A 19210-nucleotide genomic window follows, 5' to 3' on the forward strand; every position below is an offset into this window, starting at 1 on the left:
TCTAGAAGTCATATTTCATAACACACCAACACATATTAAGCAGACAAACATTTTATTCAACAAAACTAATCTTCTAATACCTAAAATATATTCTCACCAAAGTACACATACTTTTGTACTGCTCATTGATGTTATATTATAAGTCATATGCTCTCCTTAAATATAATATAAGACATTTACACAGCTTGTGTGTATTTTGTGAGTAACCTTTTTATTTCAGTTCCCTTTCAAAATGATCTGTTGCAGCATAAGTATTGGTCACACAGACCACAGGTTAAGGTTTTAACCCTAACCATATACAGTACAGTGTGTGTGTGTGTGTGTGTGTGTGTGTGTGTGTGTGTGTGTGTGTGTGTGTGTGTGTGTGTGTGTGTGTGTGTGTGTGTGTGTGTGTGTGTGTGTGTGTGTGTGTGTGTGTGTGCGCGCGCTTGTGTGTGTGTGTGTGTGTGTGTGTGTGTGTGTGTGTGTGTGTGTGTGTGTGTGTGTGTGTGTGTGTGTGTGTGTGTGTGTGTGTGTGTGTGTGTGTGTGCGTGCGTGGGAGTATATAATGTAATATAATTTATATATTTAATTTAAAATTCAACTCATAAGAGGTTGAAAGTTTAACCACTTTCAAACTGGCATCCCTATTTTAAGCATGTCACTATTTTCTATAAAATTTGCAAAACATTTAAAGAAATCGAAAACAGCTGATCTACAAGCTCACAACACATTGCATCGCGCCGAGTTGTGAGCTTGCAGATCGGCTATTTTCCCTATTTCTTTTTAAAACAATTTTGGGGGGCTCACCCAGAGGCTATGGCTATTTGGGGGCCCTTGGCATGGCAATGTTTGGGAGCCCCTGTTATAGACTCATTCATGTCCTTGTTGTTATAGAGCCGACAACACCAGAGCGTTTCCCTAACCGTCGTCATGTTCCTGTGATGATGTGTGTGACTCCAGCTTGTTCTGAGGGGACGGGCTGTCTTGATTGGCTCTCATCTTGAACTTGGTGATGAACTCATTACTAGCCAACGCCCCTTCCTTCTTGGGGCACGTGTGTTTTATCATCATTTGGTGTTCTGGACGGTCTACGAAAAAAAATTACAAAATAAAATAAAAAATATGAGATAAATTATTCTTAACAACTTTTGTCCTGGTGACCCTATTTTGGGCATGTCATTATAGACGATTTTTTAAAAAACAATTACATTTTTGTCCAACATTTAGATAAACAGTGAAAATAGTACTTCTACAAACAGGTTGCGATGCATTGTAAGCTTGTAGATCTGCTATTTTCGCTATTTGTTGTACAGCAAAGTATAAAGGGCTTCAGTGGTTATGCCCTGACACCGAGCAGAGCAGCAACACAATTAATACAAATAAATAAATAGAATATAATGTATGAGTTCCCACAGCTATTCTGCGTCACCAAATCAAATTCTTGTGCATTTGTGATTTCTGATCCTGCTTCTGGCGGCTCAGAATTCAGATGTCAGGCTATACCTTTAATTATTACTGTGAGGCTCGCTCTGTAGGAGACGAGCCATCTAGAAATGGGTCTGTGTTGTGTCTGCCTGTCTGTGTGTGATCGGCACTAATCTTGCAAACCGCTGGACCAGTCAGCGCATTTGCAAAATGTAACTTTCATTTTATAACAGAAGTCACGGTGACCCTGTGTTGTTAAGTTATATATTCATCAAATCAAATCAAGTTATTCATCAAATCAATGACTCGACCAACCTCCAGGTTCTATGGGCTTCATCAGGCGGTTGAGCTGGACGTTCCAGTGCCGGACATGTTGACTGGCGTACCTCAGCTTCTCCTGGATCTCCTGCAGACACATCAGTCAAGAAAGTGGTGATATTAACCCATTAAGACCTGAGGCAGATTCTAAAAATGTCTTCTAAATCCTAACATTGGCCGTCGACCCCCATCTAAAAATATTTTGTTCCAGGGCCCCCAGAAGCAAAGGTTTGACTTAAAAATGACTTAAATAATTTATATATTCAAAGATTTAAATCATCAAGATTTTTCAAACATAGCAGATCTACAAGCTCGCAGCGCGGCACGAAGTGACGCACAGTGAGCTTATATATCTGGGGGGGGGGGGATAGACTTGTGAATGACATTTATAATTTTAACCATGATATAATATGTACCGTATATATTTTTGTTTTAAAGTAATAGACAAACAGAAGGCAAACAATACATCTAAAAACCTTGCTCACGTAGAAACGTGAGTAAATGTAAAACATGATCTCTCATGGTCTCTCATTTTCTCCTCCTCTCATCTCACCTCCAGCCTCTGGTGGCTCCTCTGACGGGAGGCCTGCAGGTCCTGCAGCTCCTGGGAGGCGGAGTGGAGGGCCGATGAGGGGGCGTCTCGCTCCTCTGCACCTGCCTCCTCCGGTGCCTCTTCTCTGGGCCTGATGATGCTCTGCCGCTCCTGCAGGAGCTGGAACTGCAGCTTCTTCTCCTCCTCAGCCTGCAACAACCTGGAGGGTGAGAGAGAGAGAGAGAGAGACATGTTTCACTGTATTAAAATCAGTTAACCACTTTCAACCATGGCATCCATATTTTGGGTGAAATAATAGCAAAAATAGCAGATCGACAAGCTTAAGCATAACGTGATGCATCGCTTGATCAGCTATTTTTGCAGCATGACACCACTGTACGACAGTATTTAATAGGGCTTAAGTGTTAAAGGTCTGCAGGCCCCTAAGTGAGGTGATACAGCATCTTAAAGGTCTTTATACCATGGGTGTGATGAATAAACAAAAATGATAATGGCAGGTGAGTATTTAGCCTCAAATCATCATCAATCAGTTCATGCAGTTCATGCCTTGATTTGTGCTGGAAAATCTACCTCGTTCGAGTACAAATTGCAGCACTTTATCGCCGTGTAATATTCACGTTCTCAGTGGATGTACACAATGTATACATTTTTGGGCGAATTACACACACGCACGCACGCACGCACATAACCAATCTCCAACATTCCTTTCATCAGCAAAATACTTGAAAAGGTTTTCTACAAACAAGTGCATACAGTAGCAATCTGTAGTATGTACCAATCTGGTTTTAGAGCTGCTAGAGATGTTGTAACCCTAACTGAAAGTACATTGTTACAAAACTTACCATCAACCAATTAAGCCCTATTTAAAGTTGTCTATGCAAAAATAGCCAATCTACAACTAAGGTCACAACGTGCCGCAGATTGTAGATAAGCTATTTTGGGGGGAAAAAGTTGATTTTTTTAAATACAAGTTAGTAGGCTACTTTTATTTTTGTACTGTAAGTATATTCTGATGCCAATACTTTTGTACAGAACTTTTACTTGTAACAGTGTATTTCCACCACTGGACAAAGGCAGAAAATCTTCATTGCTCTATGAAACCCAGTGAGTAGGTCAGAAACCAGACTTAAATCATAAAAAGACCACATCTCCAACAAATCAATAGTTAGCTTCTTGTCCCAATCTTGGGGGAAAAGTGGTCCATGCATTAATCTGGTTAGATTATGAGGAAGGAAAAAACCTTGATATTAAATGTGTTCGAATTGTAGAATTTGAGGAATACATGAAAAGACGAATGATGTCTCTTTTATCAAAAGTTTACTAACGTCTCTCAGAATTATCCATAGCACACAAAGATAAAGACAGCCTTTTGTGGCACAGGAGAAGTTCCCAGTGCTTTGACTGCTTCCTGTTTATATACTGTAGTGTTGTGACAATTGCACAGGTTGTCAAAGTGGGAGCCACCAGGGGGCGCCAGGTGGCCAATTGGTGTGTGTGTGTGTGTGTGTGTGTGTGTGCCTAAAAGGCTGTCCTAATAATATTAGTGATATGATTTTTGAAAAACAGAATCAGCATCCACAATAATACCGTAATAATGGTTCTCAAACATTTTCATGTCAAGGACCACCAAATTGATATATTTGTGCCAGGGACCCTCCATAAGAGAATTTTTGTGTTTATTTTTAAGATTCAACACTTTTCACCAATTCTCAATTATTTTTAAATTCGAAAAATAGCAGCTCACAACGTGTTGCGTGCATGCATGACTGCGCATGTGTGTGTGTGTGTGTGTGTGTGTGTGCGTGCATGCATGCGACATGCATGTGTGTGTTACCTCTCCAGGTCCAGTCTTGCTCTCTCCTCCTCCAAGCGGGCCTGCACCTCCACGCTGAGAGCGGCCTCCAGCTCCTTCTGGGTGCTCTCCAACTCCTGGATCCTCCTCTTCTGCTGCACCGCCTCCTTCTCCTTCTCCTGCATCGTCGCCTGCATGCTCTCCCTCAGCTGGGAGAACACACACACACACACACACACACACACACACACACACACACACACACACACACACACACACACACACACACACACACACACACACACACACACACACACACACACACACACACACACACACACACACACACACACACACACACACACACACACGTATTACTATACAGTACGTGTGAGAACATCAACACTTTAGGAGGGCGATTTTCTGAACGCCAAGTTTGGGGAATTTTTAACCCTGAAGGCAAAAATTCTACAACTTATAGATCCCCTATTTTCTGTGAATCAGTCATAACTCTAACCCCAAGCCCTAAAGATAACCTCTAAATGTCTAATCCTGATCCTAACCCCAACCTGAATCTTTTCCTGATTTTAAGCCTACACTGTAACTCCCCAAACACTTTTTTAGGCATATAACAATCATTTCTCTTGTGAGGACCACAACTAGCCTGATTATCAGCCTGAATCTGCGTGGAGCTTCAGTCTGCGATTACCAGGGGGAGGGGATTCAAATTTCCCTAAACCAATCACAAGAGATCCACGGATCCGCCTACATCTGACGTCATCGCACAGCTTGTTTTAGCAGATATTCGCTGATTGGCTTGTCGTTAGACCACTCCCACCTCCGACTCTGATTTGACAGGTTTTTCTTCTACGTTAACACATCCACCGCCAGAGGTTAATCTCATAATGTACTCACCAGTGCCAAGGTGTTTTTGTTGTTTTTTTGTTTTTTTCATGTCGCCATAGATCTTGTTAAAATCCTTAAGATTGAGCCGTGAACGGTCTGTTTACATCCGCGAGATCTCCCTGTATCTCCCAGTGAAGACCGCGTGTCAAACGGACTTCCATGACTGTAGTTAGAGCGGATTACGTTAAACAGTGAAATGCGAGGAGAAAAAACTACAGGAAGAGAATTGAGTTTCAGTTTCGTCTGTAGAATGGGAGCGGGCGTGATCGTCGAAACCGGATCCCAAATAATTCTATTTCCTGTCATCAAACCGGAAACGGAAGTGGATCAAAAAAATTCCGAAAGTGCACCCGGACCGCGCATGCGCGAAAAGACCGCAGCCCGTAGGACTACGGGCTCGGCGCTTAACCGTTGGATTTAACGGCCCGTAGAACTACGGGCCCGGCGGTAAAGGTGTTAAAAGCTCACATAGGGTGCGTTCGGAAATTGCGCACCGGAGCGCACTCGCCTATTAGTTTGTATTGGCCAGTGCGCTCAGTGCTGTATTTCCGAACGCACCCTATGACACCAGACCAGGAGGAGCAGTCCACTCAGAGAGTGTGGGCGGGGTCTATGGTCTGGAACCAGGCTAGACCACAACTCTATGGTCTTCAACCCCAGTTTTACTAAATTGTGAATATTGTTAATATTCCCCCACAGCCCCTCAGGGACAGATCTGTAGAGCAACAGTCAAATCAGGACAGTGGGTTATACCCACAGAACCCCATTTATAAGCACCTTTCAGCGTACCCAGGACACTGCACAAGATGATCAGTTAATAAACAAATAATAATAGACGTAAAACAACATGTATTAACCACATGAACCCCAGCGTCCCCATTCTGGGGTGTAAATTTGCAAAAATAGCTGATTAGAGAGTAGACTGTCTATTTTCATCTGAAATTGTTTAGTCTTAGTCTAGTCTTAGTCGACTAAATATAACAGTACTTTTAGTCTTAGTCTTTTATTCTTAGTCTTAGTCAATAAAATCAACAATGCATAGTACCTAAATACCAGTGTTAATTTTGACAGCAAATTCAGATTTAGTCTCAGTCTTAGTCTTTTGAATAACAGACCATTTAGTTTTAGCCCTATTTTAGTCATTTGAAATTGTTTAGTCTTAATCTAGTCTTAGTTGACTAAATATCTTTAGTCTTAGTTTTTAACACTGGAGGTAGAGACTTCCAGAGGTTGCTGTAACTACTGTTTACTTACTACCTGTTTTTAGGATTGTTGTGAACGTTGAGATTTCATCTCACCATCTCTGCCTCCTTCAGCTGTCTCTCCAGTTCCAGCTGCACCTCCTTCTGTTGTCTTCTGTCTCTCTCCTCTGCCTCCCTTCGACGACCCTCCAGTTCTCTTGCATGCTTCATAAAAAGACATGTTCATCTCTTCACTTACATCAGTAATTCTCAATATTTTCAACGACCCAAACGAGTATTTCGTTTCATGGTCATTTTGTGAATATGTAATACATTTCCACAAAACGAGGGATTTTTTTTACGGTGTGGCTCTGCAGGAGTAAATAAATCCTCCTGCTCTCTCACCTGGATGATGCTCTCGATCTCCTTGTCCTGTCGTTCTTTCTCTCTCTCCGTCTCTTGGATATTTAAGTCGTCTGATTGGCTGCTTCCGCTGCTCCGGGCGCTCAGGCTGCGCTCCCGTTGGTTGTGGTGCTCCCGCCTCTTCAGTTTCAGTTCCTGATGCACAGAGGGCTTGCCCTCACTCTGGAGGCGGAGAGCTGTCTGGATGGCTGTACGCAAGGACGCAAGGACACACACACACACACACACACACACACACACACACACACACACACACACACACACACACACACACACACACACACACACACACACACACACACACACACACACACACACACACACACACACACACACACACACACACACACACACACACACACACACACACCCCAACACGTTTGTATTACTATTGCTATTTTATGAATTGCAGTTTTACCCTATATAGTATAACCCTAACGACGAAAATAGCTGATCTATAAGCTATCGGCATGTGAGTCGGGTGTTCTCTCTCTCCTTTCCAAGTTTGATAAATAAACCATAACGTTACGCAGATGCGCAACTCTCTCTAGTAGTCTGTCTGTGTTGTTAACCGAGCTGGGCAGTGCGTATCCGTCTGTGTTCTGTGACTTTGTGCCTGATAAAAGTGAGTGAATAGCATTTAATATGATCGATACATGTATGTCTGTCTGTCTGTCTGTGACTGTGTCACTGTCTGCGAAAGTGAAGGCACGCACAATTGACGAGAGAGGGAGAGGGAGGGAGGGAGAGAGATAGATAGATAGAGTGAGCTGTTTTTACGCACCCCTACCCTCCTGTTTTTGTCAGAATCGTTCATAAATAATACTAGCGATCTTCTATCGCTACATTCTTGATTATTAAATGCATTATTTGATGTGGAAACAGTAGCCCTTATTCTGTTATTTGGCCTAACTTTCTGGGGGAATTATAAGGTTAAATCAATTAATTTTACTTTATGAAAAATATACACCCCGGGGTCGTGACTTTTAGTCTCAGGCACCAAATACTTTACAAATTAAGCACTGCTTCCGTGTGTCCCTAGAGGTATACGGACACCCATTTGTGAACCACTGGTCTACTAGGACTCTCCAAAATCGGGATCGGACCAAAAACTCTGGCATGGGTCGTTGTGTTGTTTTCCATACATCCAACATACCTTGTGTCCACTCCACTTTCTGTTTCTGGTCAGAGGCGCTCATCTCGTATGTTTTATTATGCGTTTTCACACAGAGTAGACAGCGCTTCCCCTCCCTGTCTGGGATAGGCTGAGAGAAACACAAGAGAAATTCACATTTATCACCGCATGTCAGATATAACAAGACTAAGAAATAACAATAATTAAGAACCTGACGTCCCTAATTTTGGCATGTCATTACTGTCGAACTTTTCAGAAATAGCTCAAATATAGCAAGCTTGTAGATCGACAATTTCTTTCCATTTTACATGTCGTTGCTATGGGGCACAATAACCTTGTGTGTCTGAAACCGTTACTTTTCAGGAAATGTTTGTTCTGCACCAGCAACCAACATCAACATGCATAACAATCCCTTTTGAATTAAAAAATATGACCCACAGACAGACTTACGGTATAATTTTTTTATATAATTTTTTAGCAGATCAAAAGCTACGCGATGCGTTGTCTGTTTGCATATCTTCTGTTTTCACTACTTTGTCTTATGACGAAGTATGAAATATGGCATTAATTTATGGAAAAACTAAAAGATGAAATATGGATACAAGGTTTCCGCAACGACATGGCATCTGCTAAAGTGGCATGCTAAAGCAGTTTTGTTAAAACCTGCCATATTTACTGGCAGTGGAAAACAGAGTGGACTGGACGCATTTCTCCACTAACCTCAACGGCGCAGGTCTTATCCAGTTGGATCTCTCCCCTCTTGTCCTTGAGATCCTCTCCAACATAGTAAGCTATGGAGGAAGGCTTCAGGACAAACCAGCGCTCTGTCCAGTTCCTACGCATGTGGCCTTTTTTCCACATGTAACCCTGAGACATAGAAGCAGGCATATCAATAACAGCGTCACAGAGGCAATGAAGACCAGCACAGTTTTGCAGACCTGGTCACACTAGCATTTCACTGCTTGTGCCTGTACAACAAATACATTCTTATTATATAAAGTCATACTGGGTAACATTCATTTTCACATGTCTTTTTCGTGATACCTCTCGTACAGTAGCTCTCATTGAAGCGTTTGTCTATACAGAAGTACAGCATAAAAAGGAATGCTGCAGGGTCCTACTGTAGCACCCATGGACATTTTTGATTTACTAATGTCACAATTCATAAATAAATAAGTTTCTGGTACTGTATATTTCCAGTGTCTCCATCATTTTGGTGTTTATTTGTGAGTGTCAGGGGAAGACACTCACAAATAAAAATTGTGTTTAATAATTTTTAGTTTTCTATAGAAATATTATATATAATATTTCTATAAAAGACATATTATACATGTCATACAAAACATATTTACATGTTTAATTGAAAAAGTTACAAAATATAACTGAAATTAAAATTAAAACAGGCTAACTAACTGAAACCGTATTGTGTGTTTACAGAACTAAATCATAGAGAAAATGTCCTTTATTTATGTCTTTGTCACTTTATTTCATACATAAGCCTAGTACTGTAAAATCTATCTTCCAATTAATTAGATTTGCAAGTTTTAACTGTGAATGTAATATTTTTTAATGATGTGATTTTTTTTATTACTTTTTTTTTATTACACAATTAAAAAACATAATTCTCTCCTTTTCGAAATCCCACTGGTATGCCGTAGCGGATCGCACTTTGAAAACCTGTGGTGTAAGCTACACAAGACTAGTAGAGGGACACAGACACAAACACACATAGTGGCTCACCCTCTTGAGGACACTGTGATACATCTCCAGAAAGACCTCGTCCAAGGCCAGACTGAACGCCTCGGCGCTCGTCACCCTCAGTATCCGCCCAGCGCCCATGTGCTCGAGGAAGGCCCAAACAGACATTCCCTCCTCACCGACCGATGCATCCTGGGATAGCAGGTCGTCAAAGGGCTTCCCGTCCCACTCCGTGTTCATCGCTGTGGAGATTTTCTTGAGAAGGTATTCCACCTACCGTAACAAAATCCCCAAATTATGATAATATGAACTGTTGTTAAAGGTGGTGAAAGTGATATTTTTGAGTAAAAAGTAAAAACTGAAGTTAAAGCTCTAGTTTCTAGTCATGGCTATAGAGTGTTTGTTCAGTAATAGGGGTCTCCCTGTCTCTCCAGCTCTTTAGTAAACAGGGAATACATTTTCAGGTGGGACACCAATTTTATCCAAACAGGAGAGATTACCCATTTATCAGCTTAAGTTAGCTTAAGGTGTTGGAGAAAGGGCCATGGGATCAATACAAAGGTACAAAGGTACACATCAAATTCAATGATAATCCAGCCAGTACTTTTCAGGATAACTCGTGTGAACGGACGAATGGACAGCCTTGCCACTAGTGGGGCTAAAAATAAACCCAATCTCTGGGAAGCTGCTGCACCGACCACATACATTAGGGGTAGATTGCTTGGTCTCAAGTGCAGGAAGGAAGTAGCTCATGATTCATTTCCTTACTTGCTCTTGCTTTTTTTTCTGCTGTGAGAAATCTGAATGGATGTGACTCTTTCTCCCCAACCAGGATCAAAAGAAGTCACACACATCCAAAAGCCTTTTGAAGGCAGGTGCCTTTCCCAAAACGAGCAGAGATCAAAGGCAAACAAGGAGGACTGCACACTGTAGCTCCCTTTCAGTGACTTTTTATAAGGCGTCCAAAACAAGTGACGTTTTCAGCCACCGCTCTTCTTCAGACTCTTTCTCCCCAACCCCCATCCCCAGTTTTCGATTTGTAAAACAATTGTCTTAACAACTTAAGCCCTATATACTTAGTCGTTCTACAAATAGCAAAAACAGCCGAATTACAAGGTTATTAATTTTTTGGTAAATTGTTAAATGTGTGGATAACATCCATATTTAATTAAATTGTTAAATTGTGATATTATCAAACATAACAGAGAGTCTACATTTCCCGAAAGGAAATGTGTGTAGGGGATAAAACATATCCCCACCGGCCATTAGGGCCATATAAATGAAAGACCAGAGTGGGGATATCAAAAGGAGAATTATCGGTCCCCCCTAGCAAATCTAACCTCGCCCACCCCTCTGGTTTACCTCCTCTGGGATCATGACTAGGGGATAGCGGTCCTCAGACAGTAGGTTGAACAGACAGAAGAGTTTGAAGCAGTCTCTCTCTGAGGATAGTGCCCCCGCTGGACAGTGGCCGCGGTAGTTCTTCTTCATAGTCATCATCCAGCACAGGTCATCAAACTTCTCCTTGTCATACGTACCATCTTTGACCTGGACAGACAGAAACACAGGACTGCTTGTTATTAGGGTTGTCACGATCATGACATCTCACTTGACAATTAATTGTCATGCAAATAATTGCAATTAACGATTTGATTGTGTATTTGGCATTGTACATTGGAACATAAGACATGAGAGCGAGAGAGAGACAGGCAGACAGACAGACAGACAACATTATGCACCAGCAAGAATTGTTGGTAAAACTAAAACATTTTTGTTAAAATGTTAAAAGGATCCCTGGCTAATAAGCCAAATATGCCTTGATACATTATAATTACCCTCTATAACTAAAAGTAAAAGATAAAAAGATGAACTATTTATTTTCATCTTTTACTCAAGGGGGACAACGCCCATCGCAATTAAGTTGATGATGTCATTTGTACATGTGTGGTCCAGCCCAGGAATGTTTTTAATACATTTTTATCAGCACATGCATGCCATAAATTCCATAGGGCTGGACCCTACATGGACAAATGACATCATCAACTTAATAAAGAAAATAAATTTAAAAAAATAATAATATATATATATATATATTTAAGGTGTTTTTAATGTTTCATTTTAGTTATAGAGGGCAATTATAATGTATTATGGCATATTTGGCTTAGTAGCAGGGATCCTTTTAAAGCTCTATATTTTAATAGTAGTCATTGCTATAGAGTGTTTGTTCAATAACAGGGGTTTCCCCATCTCTCCAACTCTTTTTTTGGGAGGGGATATTTTTTTGGCTTTTCTGCCTTTATTGGATAGTACAGTGGATGAGTGACAGGAAACATGGAGAGAGAGACGGGGAGTGACACGCAGCATACCTCATATAGGCATTAGAGCCTATATGAGGTACAGTATGCGCCTTAACCACTAGGCTATCGGCGCCCAAATCTCTCCAACTCTTAGAAAAACAGAAGGCACATTTTGAAGTCAGGATACCAATTTCATCCAATCGGGAGAGAGAACACATTTATCAGCTTCAATTTGATAGTGTATCAGTTCAAATTTTGTCTGTTAATTTTGTTTTTGTTTCATCACTTCCAATTTGACTTGTTTGTCCTGTATCCTGTGTGAGTTCTCTACTGATTGAATGAAACTTTAAAAAACATATATATATTTTCTGTTTACTAAAGAACCGCATTCATCGCAGCATAGGTTTTGGATGGAGGGAGGGTTCTGCTGTCCGCATGACCCTTTGCATTGCGATTGAGGTCAGGACAGTTCCCATACCAGACAGTGATGCAGGCTGAGCCAGTGCCGGATTTATAGGAGTTGAGGCCCATGGGCTAGAGTAATTTTCGAGGCCCCCATTCGCGGGACACATGCACGCGCGTGCATACATTTTCGCGGTTTTGGGCGGATTGGGTTAGTTTTTTTTCCGTTTTTGGTTTCTTTATTTCGGTTTTAGGGTTAGAAAAAAACTATTTGATCTTTTTTTTTTTTTTCACCAAAAAATCGGAGGCCCCCCAGTTGAAGGTGAGTTTCTCTTCACCCAGACGATATCTAGTCCTCATATCATGATATAGATATAATATTGATATATTAGCCCAGCTGTAACCCAGGGGGTTCCTCCGGACCCCACTTAGAGAACCACTGAAGTATACCATGACTTGTAGTCAATGGGTTAACATGACGGACTGGTCCTTTAACCTTTATTACCAAAGATTATTGTCTTGGCTCTTACTCAGCAACGCCCTGTGACATCACAGTCACACACACATTCCTACCTGGAAGCAGACCACCACGCCCACAAACCTCTGATACTGACCACTGAACAACTTTGCTGACATAGTACACACTAAAGCTCATTTTAAATTATTTAAAAAAATTACGGTAGAGTATGTTAATACAACATAATATAATACAACATAACTAGCACATCTGCAGTGGTTGGAGGGCAGCCTATAGGGCACCTAGCCACCTACTAGTTGACAAGTAAAGTAGTACCGCCTGAAGTAAGCACAGCATCTCCCCTGGCCTATAGCAGGGATTTCTTTGTCTTGGAAGAGCGGTAGTTTAGTCTATGGATTGCAGCTTTAACCCTAATAGGGTCCATTTAGCTACATTTATACACTCTCTCTGAGTTACAAGTGGATACATTAACACGGAGGAGCTGTGTAGTGTGTTGGCACATGGTCAGTGATTGTGGACAGGGGACGACAGTACCTTGTCGAGTATGTATTTGTTGAGGTAAGGCATGTAGCCGTGGTTCGACACGGGTCCGTCGTCGTCATCCTGGAAGTGCTCCTCCAACGCCACTGGGTCATGAGGGATGTTTAACACCGTGTAGAGGTTATGAGACAGCACCTTTTACAACCACATGCAAACACACGTGCAGATTAGATTTAGATATTTTAGACAGATGCCAGGTTCATGGTTTACCTGGTATTCTCGACAGTCTCTTGAGGCACTACACAGCTCTTCTCTCTGCATTCTCTGCATGTATAGGCGTTTATTTACCTTGCTTATTGTCGCTCTGGATAAGAGTGTCTGCTAAATACCTGAACTGTACAGTACTTCACATGAGGGATATTTAACATCATGTACAGGTTATGGGACGGGATCTGTCACTATCAGCCACATACAAACACATGAGAGATAGTTAGCACTGTGTAGTGGTTATGAGCATCTCTGTCAGTGAATACAAGAACGCTCGCCCCCAAAACACGCTCGCCCCGGGTCAAATCCTGCAACCTCAGAACGGTCACCACCAGGTATTCCTAAACGGAACCTCAGTAAAATGACGCCTAAACTCGACCTTATTCCTAAACATAACCTCAGTAAAACTATGCCAAACCCTAAACTTATTCCTAACCTTAAAGGCAAAGTTCACCCCCAAAATTATATTTATTTCTATCAATTAGTCACCCCATGGAGACATGAATTCATGGATATTTTTTGGTTTTTGTCGCATTCCTAAGCCAATAATTTGATGACCAGCGGCCCGGTAGGCAGCGGTTCCGGTAGGAGACACAAAGGAGACTGTCTCCTACCGGAACCGCTGCCGGTCATCAAATTATTGGCTTAGGAATTCGACAAAAGGTGACTAATCGATAGAAAAAGAGAATTTTGGGGGTGAACTATCCCTTTAACCTCAGTCATATAAGAACCGCTGGAAAATGGGGTAGAGAGTGTTTTGGGGGAGAGGGTTCCGGTTACCGCCACGGTCACATACAAACACAAACACATGGAAGACATGCAGTTACAGCAGCACAGACTGTAGGTCGCAACCCAAACTTGGCTAGTCTCACGTAGTCAGACGATTAGAGGTCTCCGTCTACTGATAAGTCTAGGGAAATCTATAGTCAATGTATGGGCTAGAACAGTGGCAAGAACGGCCTCTAACAAACCTACGCCCACAGCTTTGAAAACCAATCCCATCCCAATATGAAGGATCGCCCTAAGGTCTTTGCATTGATTCTGCTGTTGTTTGTTTAGTTTTTTTCCCCGAATTGTTTCCACCCAGTTTTAGCCCCTACATTGAATTTAGATGTCACCAGATGTATTGGTAGGTGGAGATCTCTGATCATCTGGCTACGTGAGACTGAAACCTGGGTCACAGGAGATATCTATCAGGTCATGGAATCATGTATACATCATTAGAATGTCAAATGCAATTACATAATAAAAAAAATGTTGTGTTAATTGTTCACATGTAGTATGTACTCATACAGCAGTGGTAACCGGAACGCGCACCCCAAAACACACACGCCCCCATTTCTTTCTCTCTCGCCGCCAACGATGAATCACTCACCCCGCTTGTCGTGGAACGCTCGCCCCCCCAGCGGGGGACCACTTTGGCAGCTAGAAATATGTGGGTCTGATCGTTCCGAGGTCGCCGGATCTGACCCGGGGCGAGTGTGTTTTGGGGCGAGGGTTCTTGTATTCACTGACAGCAGTGAGTAATTACTGTGTTTCTGCAGGCTTTGGTATGCCTTGAAAAACTTCATTTAGCTTCAGCTTTGCTGAATAAAACCTGTGTTGTGGTCAAAACATGTTGCTTGTTTGTCCTGAATGCATTGCTGTTGAGTCAACAAATGCTGAAGCCTTTTGCTAATAAAAATTCCGCTTTTTGTTGTTGTTGCTGTTATTGTTGTCGTTTTTCTCCTGTTTCCAGCATGGCAGCTCTGTTTCATTCACTTACTCCCACTGATGAAGCCTAGACAAAGTATTATTTACCTTTTTGTCAGTGTCCTACAGAGCTCCTTTATTTAGCTTTTAATGATTAAAACATGGCTCTTGTCAGCAGTCAAACAATTTTGAATTAATTAGGCTATCATTGCTATATGCTGTCTTTGGGTTGGGTCACGAGAAGCATGGATTGATAATTCTGAAAAGGTCTGTGCGCCCCTGGGTTAGAGTAACCTACTACTATATACTCCCTTTCTCCCTCACATACCTGTCCTGTACGCGCGCACACACACACACACACACACACACACACACACACACACACACACACACACACACACACACACACACACACACACACACACACACACACACACACACACACACACACACACACACACACACACACACACACACACACTCTCAGCTGATGTTCAGCCTGTCTGGACAACAGTCTGCTATTTCCCTGGATTCTTCATGTCCCCAGGGAAACATGTCTGAACTGGCCAGCAAGCACCATGGCAGAGACAGAAATGTGACAGATAAACAGATTTAGGTGGGTGGTACTACTGGGTACAGTAACAAGTAAATGAATAAATAAATAAACATCTCTTTTCAGCTTGGTGACAGGTGTCAGCAAGTGATATGACAGCAAGGGAGGCAGAATTGTGGACTTTGAACATGTACAACAACTCAAATATGAGTAGGAGCTCTGCTTGCATAACGAGTTGAAATGGGAGCATAGGCTACTCCCATTTAAACTTAGTGTATTTCTTTTCAAAATTCTGCTCATCTTTTTTACGGTAATAGTTCTAACACTAGGCATAGCCTATAGCTACAAATGTGGACAAGTTTTCTATTCAGTAGTGGTGGAAAGTAACTAAGTACATTTACTCAAGTACTGTACTTAAGTAAAATTCTGAGGTATTTTTTACTTTACCGGAGTATTTCCAATTTTCAGTACTTTTACTTCTACTCCACTACATCTCAGAGGCAAATATTGTACTTTTACTCCACTACAATTATTTGAAAACTTTAGTTATTAGTTACATTACATTACATTACATTACAGTCATTTAGCAGACGCTTTTATCCAAAGCGACTTACAATAAGTGCATTCAACATAGGTAGGGAACGAAAACTACTAATCACCAGGAGTTACTTTGTAGATTTTATTACAAAACATACACTTCAGGCTGCAGTCTTCAGCCCTATATACATTTCGGCTATTTGAAAATAGCTAGATAGAAAAATTGTAGATCGGCTATTTTCAAAAGATTTTAAATCAATTTGAAAACTTTTGAAATGGGACATTCTGCATTCTGAGTACTTTTACTTTTGGTACTTTTAAGTACATAGTGGTGCCAATACTTTTGCACTTATACTCAAGTACATTTTTAATTCCTGACTTTTACTTGTAATAGAGTATTTCTACATTGCAGTTATTTAGCAAAACATTTAAGTACAGATTGATAAGACTGATAAATTACAGCCTATATCACTATTTCGACGGGAGTGTTCACTCACCATTTAACATAATAGTCGCAATACCACGGTGTCGCTTGCCGAAAAATAACTGATCCCCAAGCTCACAAGGCGTCGCCTGCGATGGAGTTTACATTCAGAAACTTAACCATTTCATACTCCGTCGTAAGACGGTGTCGCACGGCGCGATCGCGCTATATATCCTTCATTTTAATCAGTAAAATGATCGTCTAAGAAGTTGCAAGAAGAAGTTGTGACTTGGATTTCGGACCTTACCTTTAGCTGTGATTTGGACACCTTTCCGCACTTCTCCACATCCAGCGACGTGAAGGCATACCATATGGACTTGAGGAGTTCAGATCTGAGCTCCATTCTGGAGACAAAAAAAGATCTATTTGTTGTGTTTATTAATATTGTGACATTTGAGAGCGGTTTGACTCAAGCGCACCAGATCCTCATCATGGCTGTAGAAAAATAAAGCCCCAATGTAGGACACAGAGGCGGAGTAGAAGCAGTGCATGTACTGTGTAGCCTGCCCTGCAGTTACTGACAGAAACATCGAGCTGTCATGTGATTGTTGTGGTACAATTACAAAATATATTATAATGGTAGCCATATAGTTGCTTCAGAGACCAAATTCTTTACACCCTTTATCACTTTCAACCTGGCGTCAGGTCAGTATGCTATAAACACAATCATATCTGCCCTAAATCATGGTTTAAGTGGTTAAAGTGTATAGGCCTATTTCACTAATTCAATGTACTATATTCTCAGACATACAAAACATAACCCCAAACGTTTTCATATAGGCTATACTAGTTGTCAAATAGCCATAATTCTGCATCCTATAGTGAAATGTTTTATTATTAACCATGTGAATTATAATTATAGTCTTTATAATAGAATGTCTGGTTGAATATTTTGTACATAAGTAAAAGTAGCCATGCCACAATTTAGTTACAATTAAGTCCTGTATTCAAAATGTTACTTTAGTAAAAGTACAAAACTATTGGCATAAAATATACTTGCAGTAGCCTACCAAAGTAAAAGTACCCTACTCAAACCTTTTCAAAAAGAGCAGATCCACAAGCTCTCAGGACTCAGGTGATGTGACATGCTGGGCAGCCAAAGAATAAAATAGGGCAAAGTGGTTCATGTAGGCTGTTTTTTTAAAATTATAATAATCTAAATCTACAAGTAGTAGAGTAAAAAGCACAATATTTGCCTATGAGATATAGTGGAGTAGAAGTATAAAGTATTTGAAACATTTAAATATAGCCTACTGAAGTAAAGTAAAAGAACCTCAAGATTGTAATTACGTACAGTACTTGAGTAAATATGTACTTTCCACCACTGCCGGTGGAGATACAGTAGCCATACTGGAAAACTAAACAAAAGAATACTATCACACTATGGCAGGGTAAACGAGGACACTAGTCAGAGTAGAGACCATGAGCACTGCATAGTGTGTAGACAAATCAATTCAATCACTAGGCCACGCAAATTGGATTTTATTGTGACAAATACACAATGTCTCTTTTCGCTCAGATTTATTTAAGTTTCAAGGTAAACAATACATTGTATGACGTCTGTTACACATGCAGTTTAAACTGTGAACATTAACTATTAATGTACATTAAACAAACCGATTGATACCGCCTGATCCTCTGGTTCAGAATGAATCAGTGCAGGGTTGGTTGACTCTGGGTGGGGGGCTGGGGTTGTGCTTCTATCCAGAAACAAGTCCTGTTCTGTTGTCGTCTTTCAAGGGCAAATCTCTAATGACCTTTGTCTCAGGCGGAAGAAATTAGATGTCACTCCATACACTCATAATTCAATGCCGCTGGGTCAGAGGTCGCTTGGATTTGACCAGTCCTGATGCAGGGAATTTACCACTTTGGCATCCAACCAGGATGGTTCCTCTCATAAAATCAAGCCCTGGGCTCCATCTAAAGGCCTTTAAGATGGACGACAGGAAATCAAATGTTTAAAGAATTTAAAGAGTTTAACTTGTGTTACCAACAACAACACGTCTAAAATGATTATAGTTTAACATTTGAGTTTGTCTAAATCAAATCACATATTCATGTTTAAATTAATCATATTAGATTATTATATATATATTAGAACATAAAATATTTTATGCTTGTCCACATGATAAAGTATTTCACTCAAAGTTCACTTACTAAACTATTCATTACATGCACAGTAAAATCCTCAGTGGTAATTTATCCATTGTGATGTGAAGTGTGTATGCATTTGGTTCCATTTCTACCCTCTCAGAGATAAATGAACACACAGGATTTTACGGTGTGATAGTACAACAATGCTGGTGCCAATACATTTTATGTTCAGAGACAGAGAACCGTCAGAGCTTGAAATTGATATTATCCTGCACATCTAATGCCATTTTCCATAACGAGGCATAGATTTTTTGTTTTGTTTATTGTCGGTCAGATATGTTCTACACAGATTTGCTCATGCTCTCACCCACTGCTGGTAATCATTAGAATATATTTTACACAATATGTGCATCATGTGGGATACATAATACAAGCATAACACATTTACAAAGATCAATAGTAATAGGAGAGGTGAGATGGATTATAATGAGTACAATTATCTGGATATATTAT

General features: G+C 40.9%; 1 protein-coding gene across 2 annotated transcripts; it reads right to left on the reverse strand.

The window, feature by feature from the left end:
- Positions 1 to 315: 315 nt before the first annotated feature.
- def6c (DEF6 guanine nucleotide exchange factor c) lies at positions 316 to 17093 on the reverse strand. 2 transcript variants are annotated; one of them, XM_080421750.1, is made up of 12 exons: positions 16851 to 17093; positions 13125 to 13265; positions 10776 to 10961; positions 9456 to 9686; positions 8436 to 8582; positions 7737 to 7845; positions 6563 to 6768; positions 6275 to 6382; positions 4113 to 4279; positions 2279 to 2477; positions 1723 to 1813; positions 316 to 1070 (listed from the first exon to the last, which is right to left on the reverse strand). In XM_080421750.1, exons 1-12 carry the CDS (start codon positions 16944 to 16946, stop codon positions 901 to 903), a joined length of 1851 nt encoding a protein of 616 aa, XP_080277876.1. In that variant the 5' UTR covers positions 16947 to 17093; the 3' UTR covers positions 316 to 900. The 2 variants fall into 2 exon arrangements, with proteins under 2 accessions (XP_080277876.1, XP_080277877.1); XM_080421751.1 differs by lacking the exon at positions 16851 to 17093 and adding an exon at positions 16617 to 16750.
- Positions 17094 to 19210: the final 2117 nt, after the last annotated feature.

The sequence above is a fragment of the Gymnoscopelus braueri genome (assembly GCF_963280865.1).
Source record: "Gymnoscopelus braueri genome assembly, chromosome: 23".
Lineage (NCBI taxonomy): Eukaryota > Metazoa > Chordata > Actinopteri > Myctophiformes > Myctophidae > Gymnoscopelus > Gymnoscopelus braueri.

Bases quoted from the DNA above. Each gene is read 5' to 3' on its own strand.
- def6c (XM_080421750.1), bottom strand. From the start codon at position 16,946: ATGGAGCTCAGATCTGAACTCCTCAAGTCCATATGGTATGCCTTCACG. The intron at 10,962-13,124 runs GTACTGTCGTCC...CTGTCTGTCCAG, and splicing joins ACAAATACATACTCGACAAG to GTCAAAGATGGTACGTATGA. The intron at 1,814-2,278 runs GTGAGATGAGAG...ATGTGTCTGCAG, and splicing joins GGAGCCACCAGAGGCTGGAG to GAGATCCAGGAGAAGCTGAG.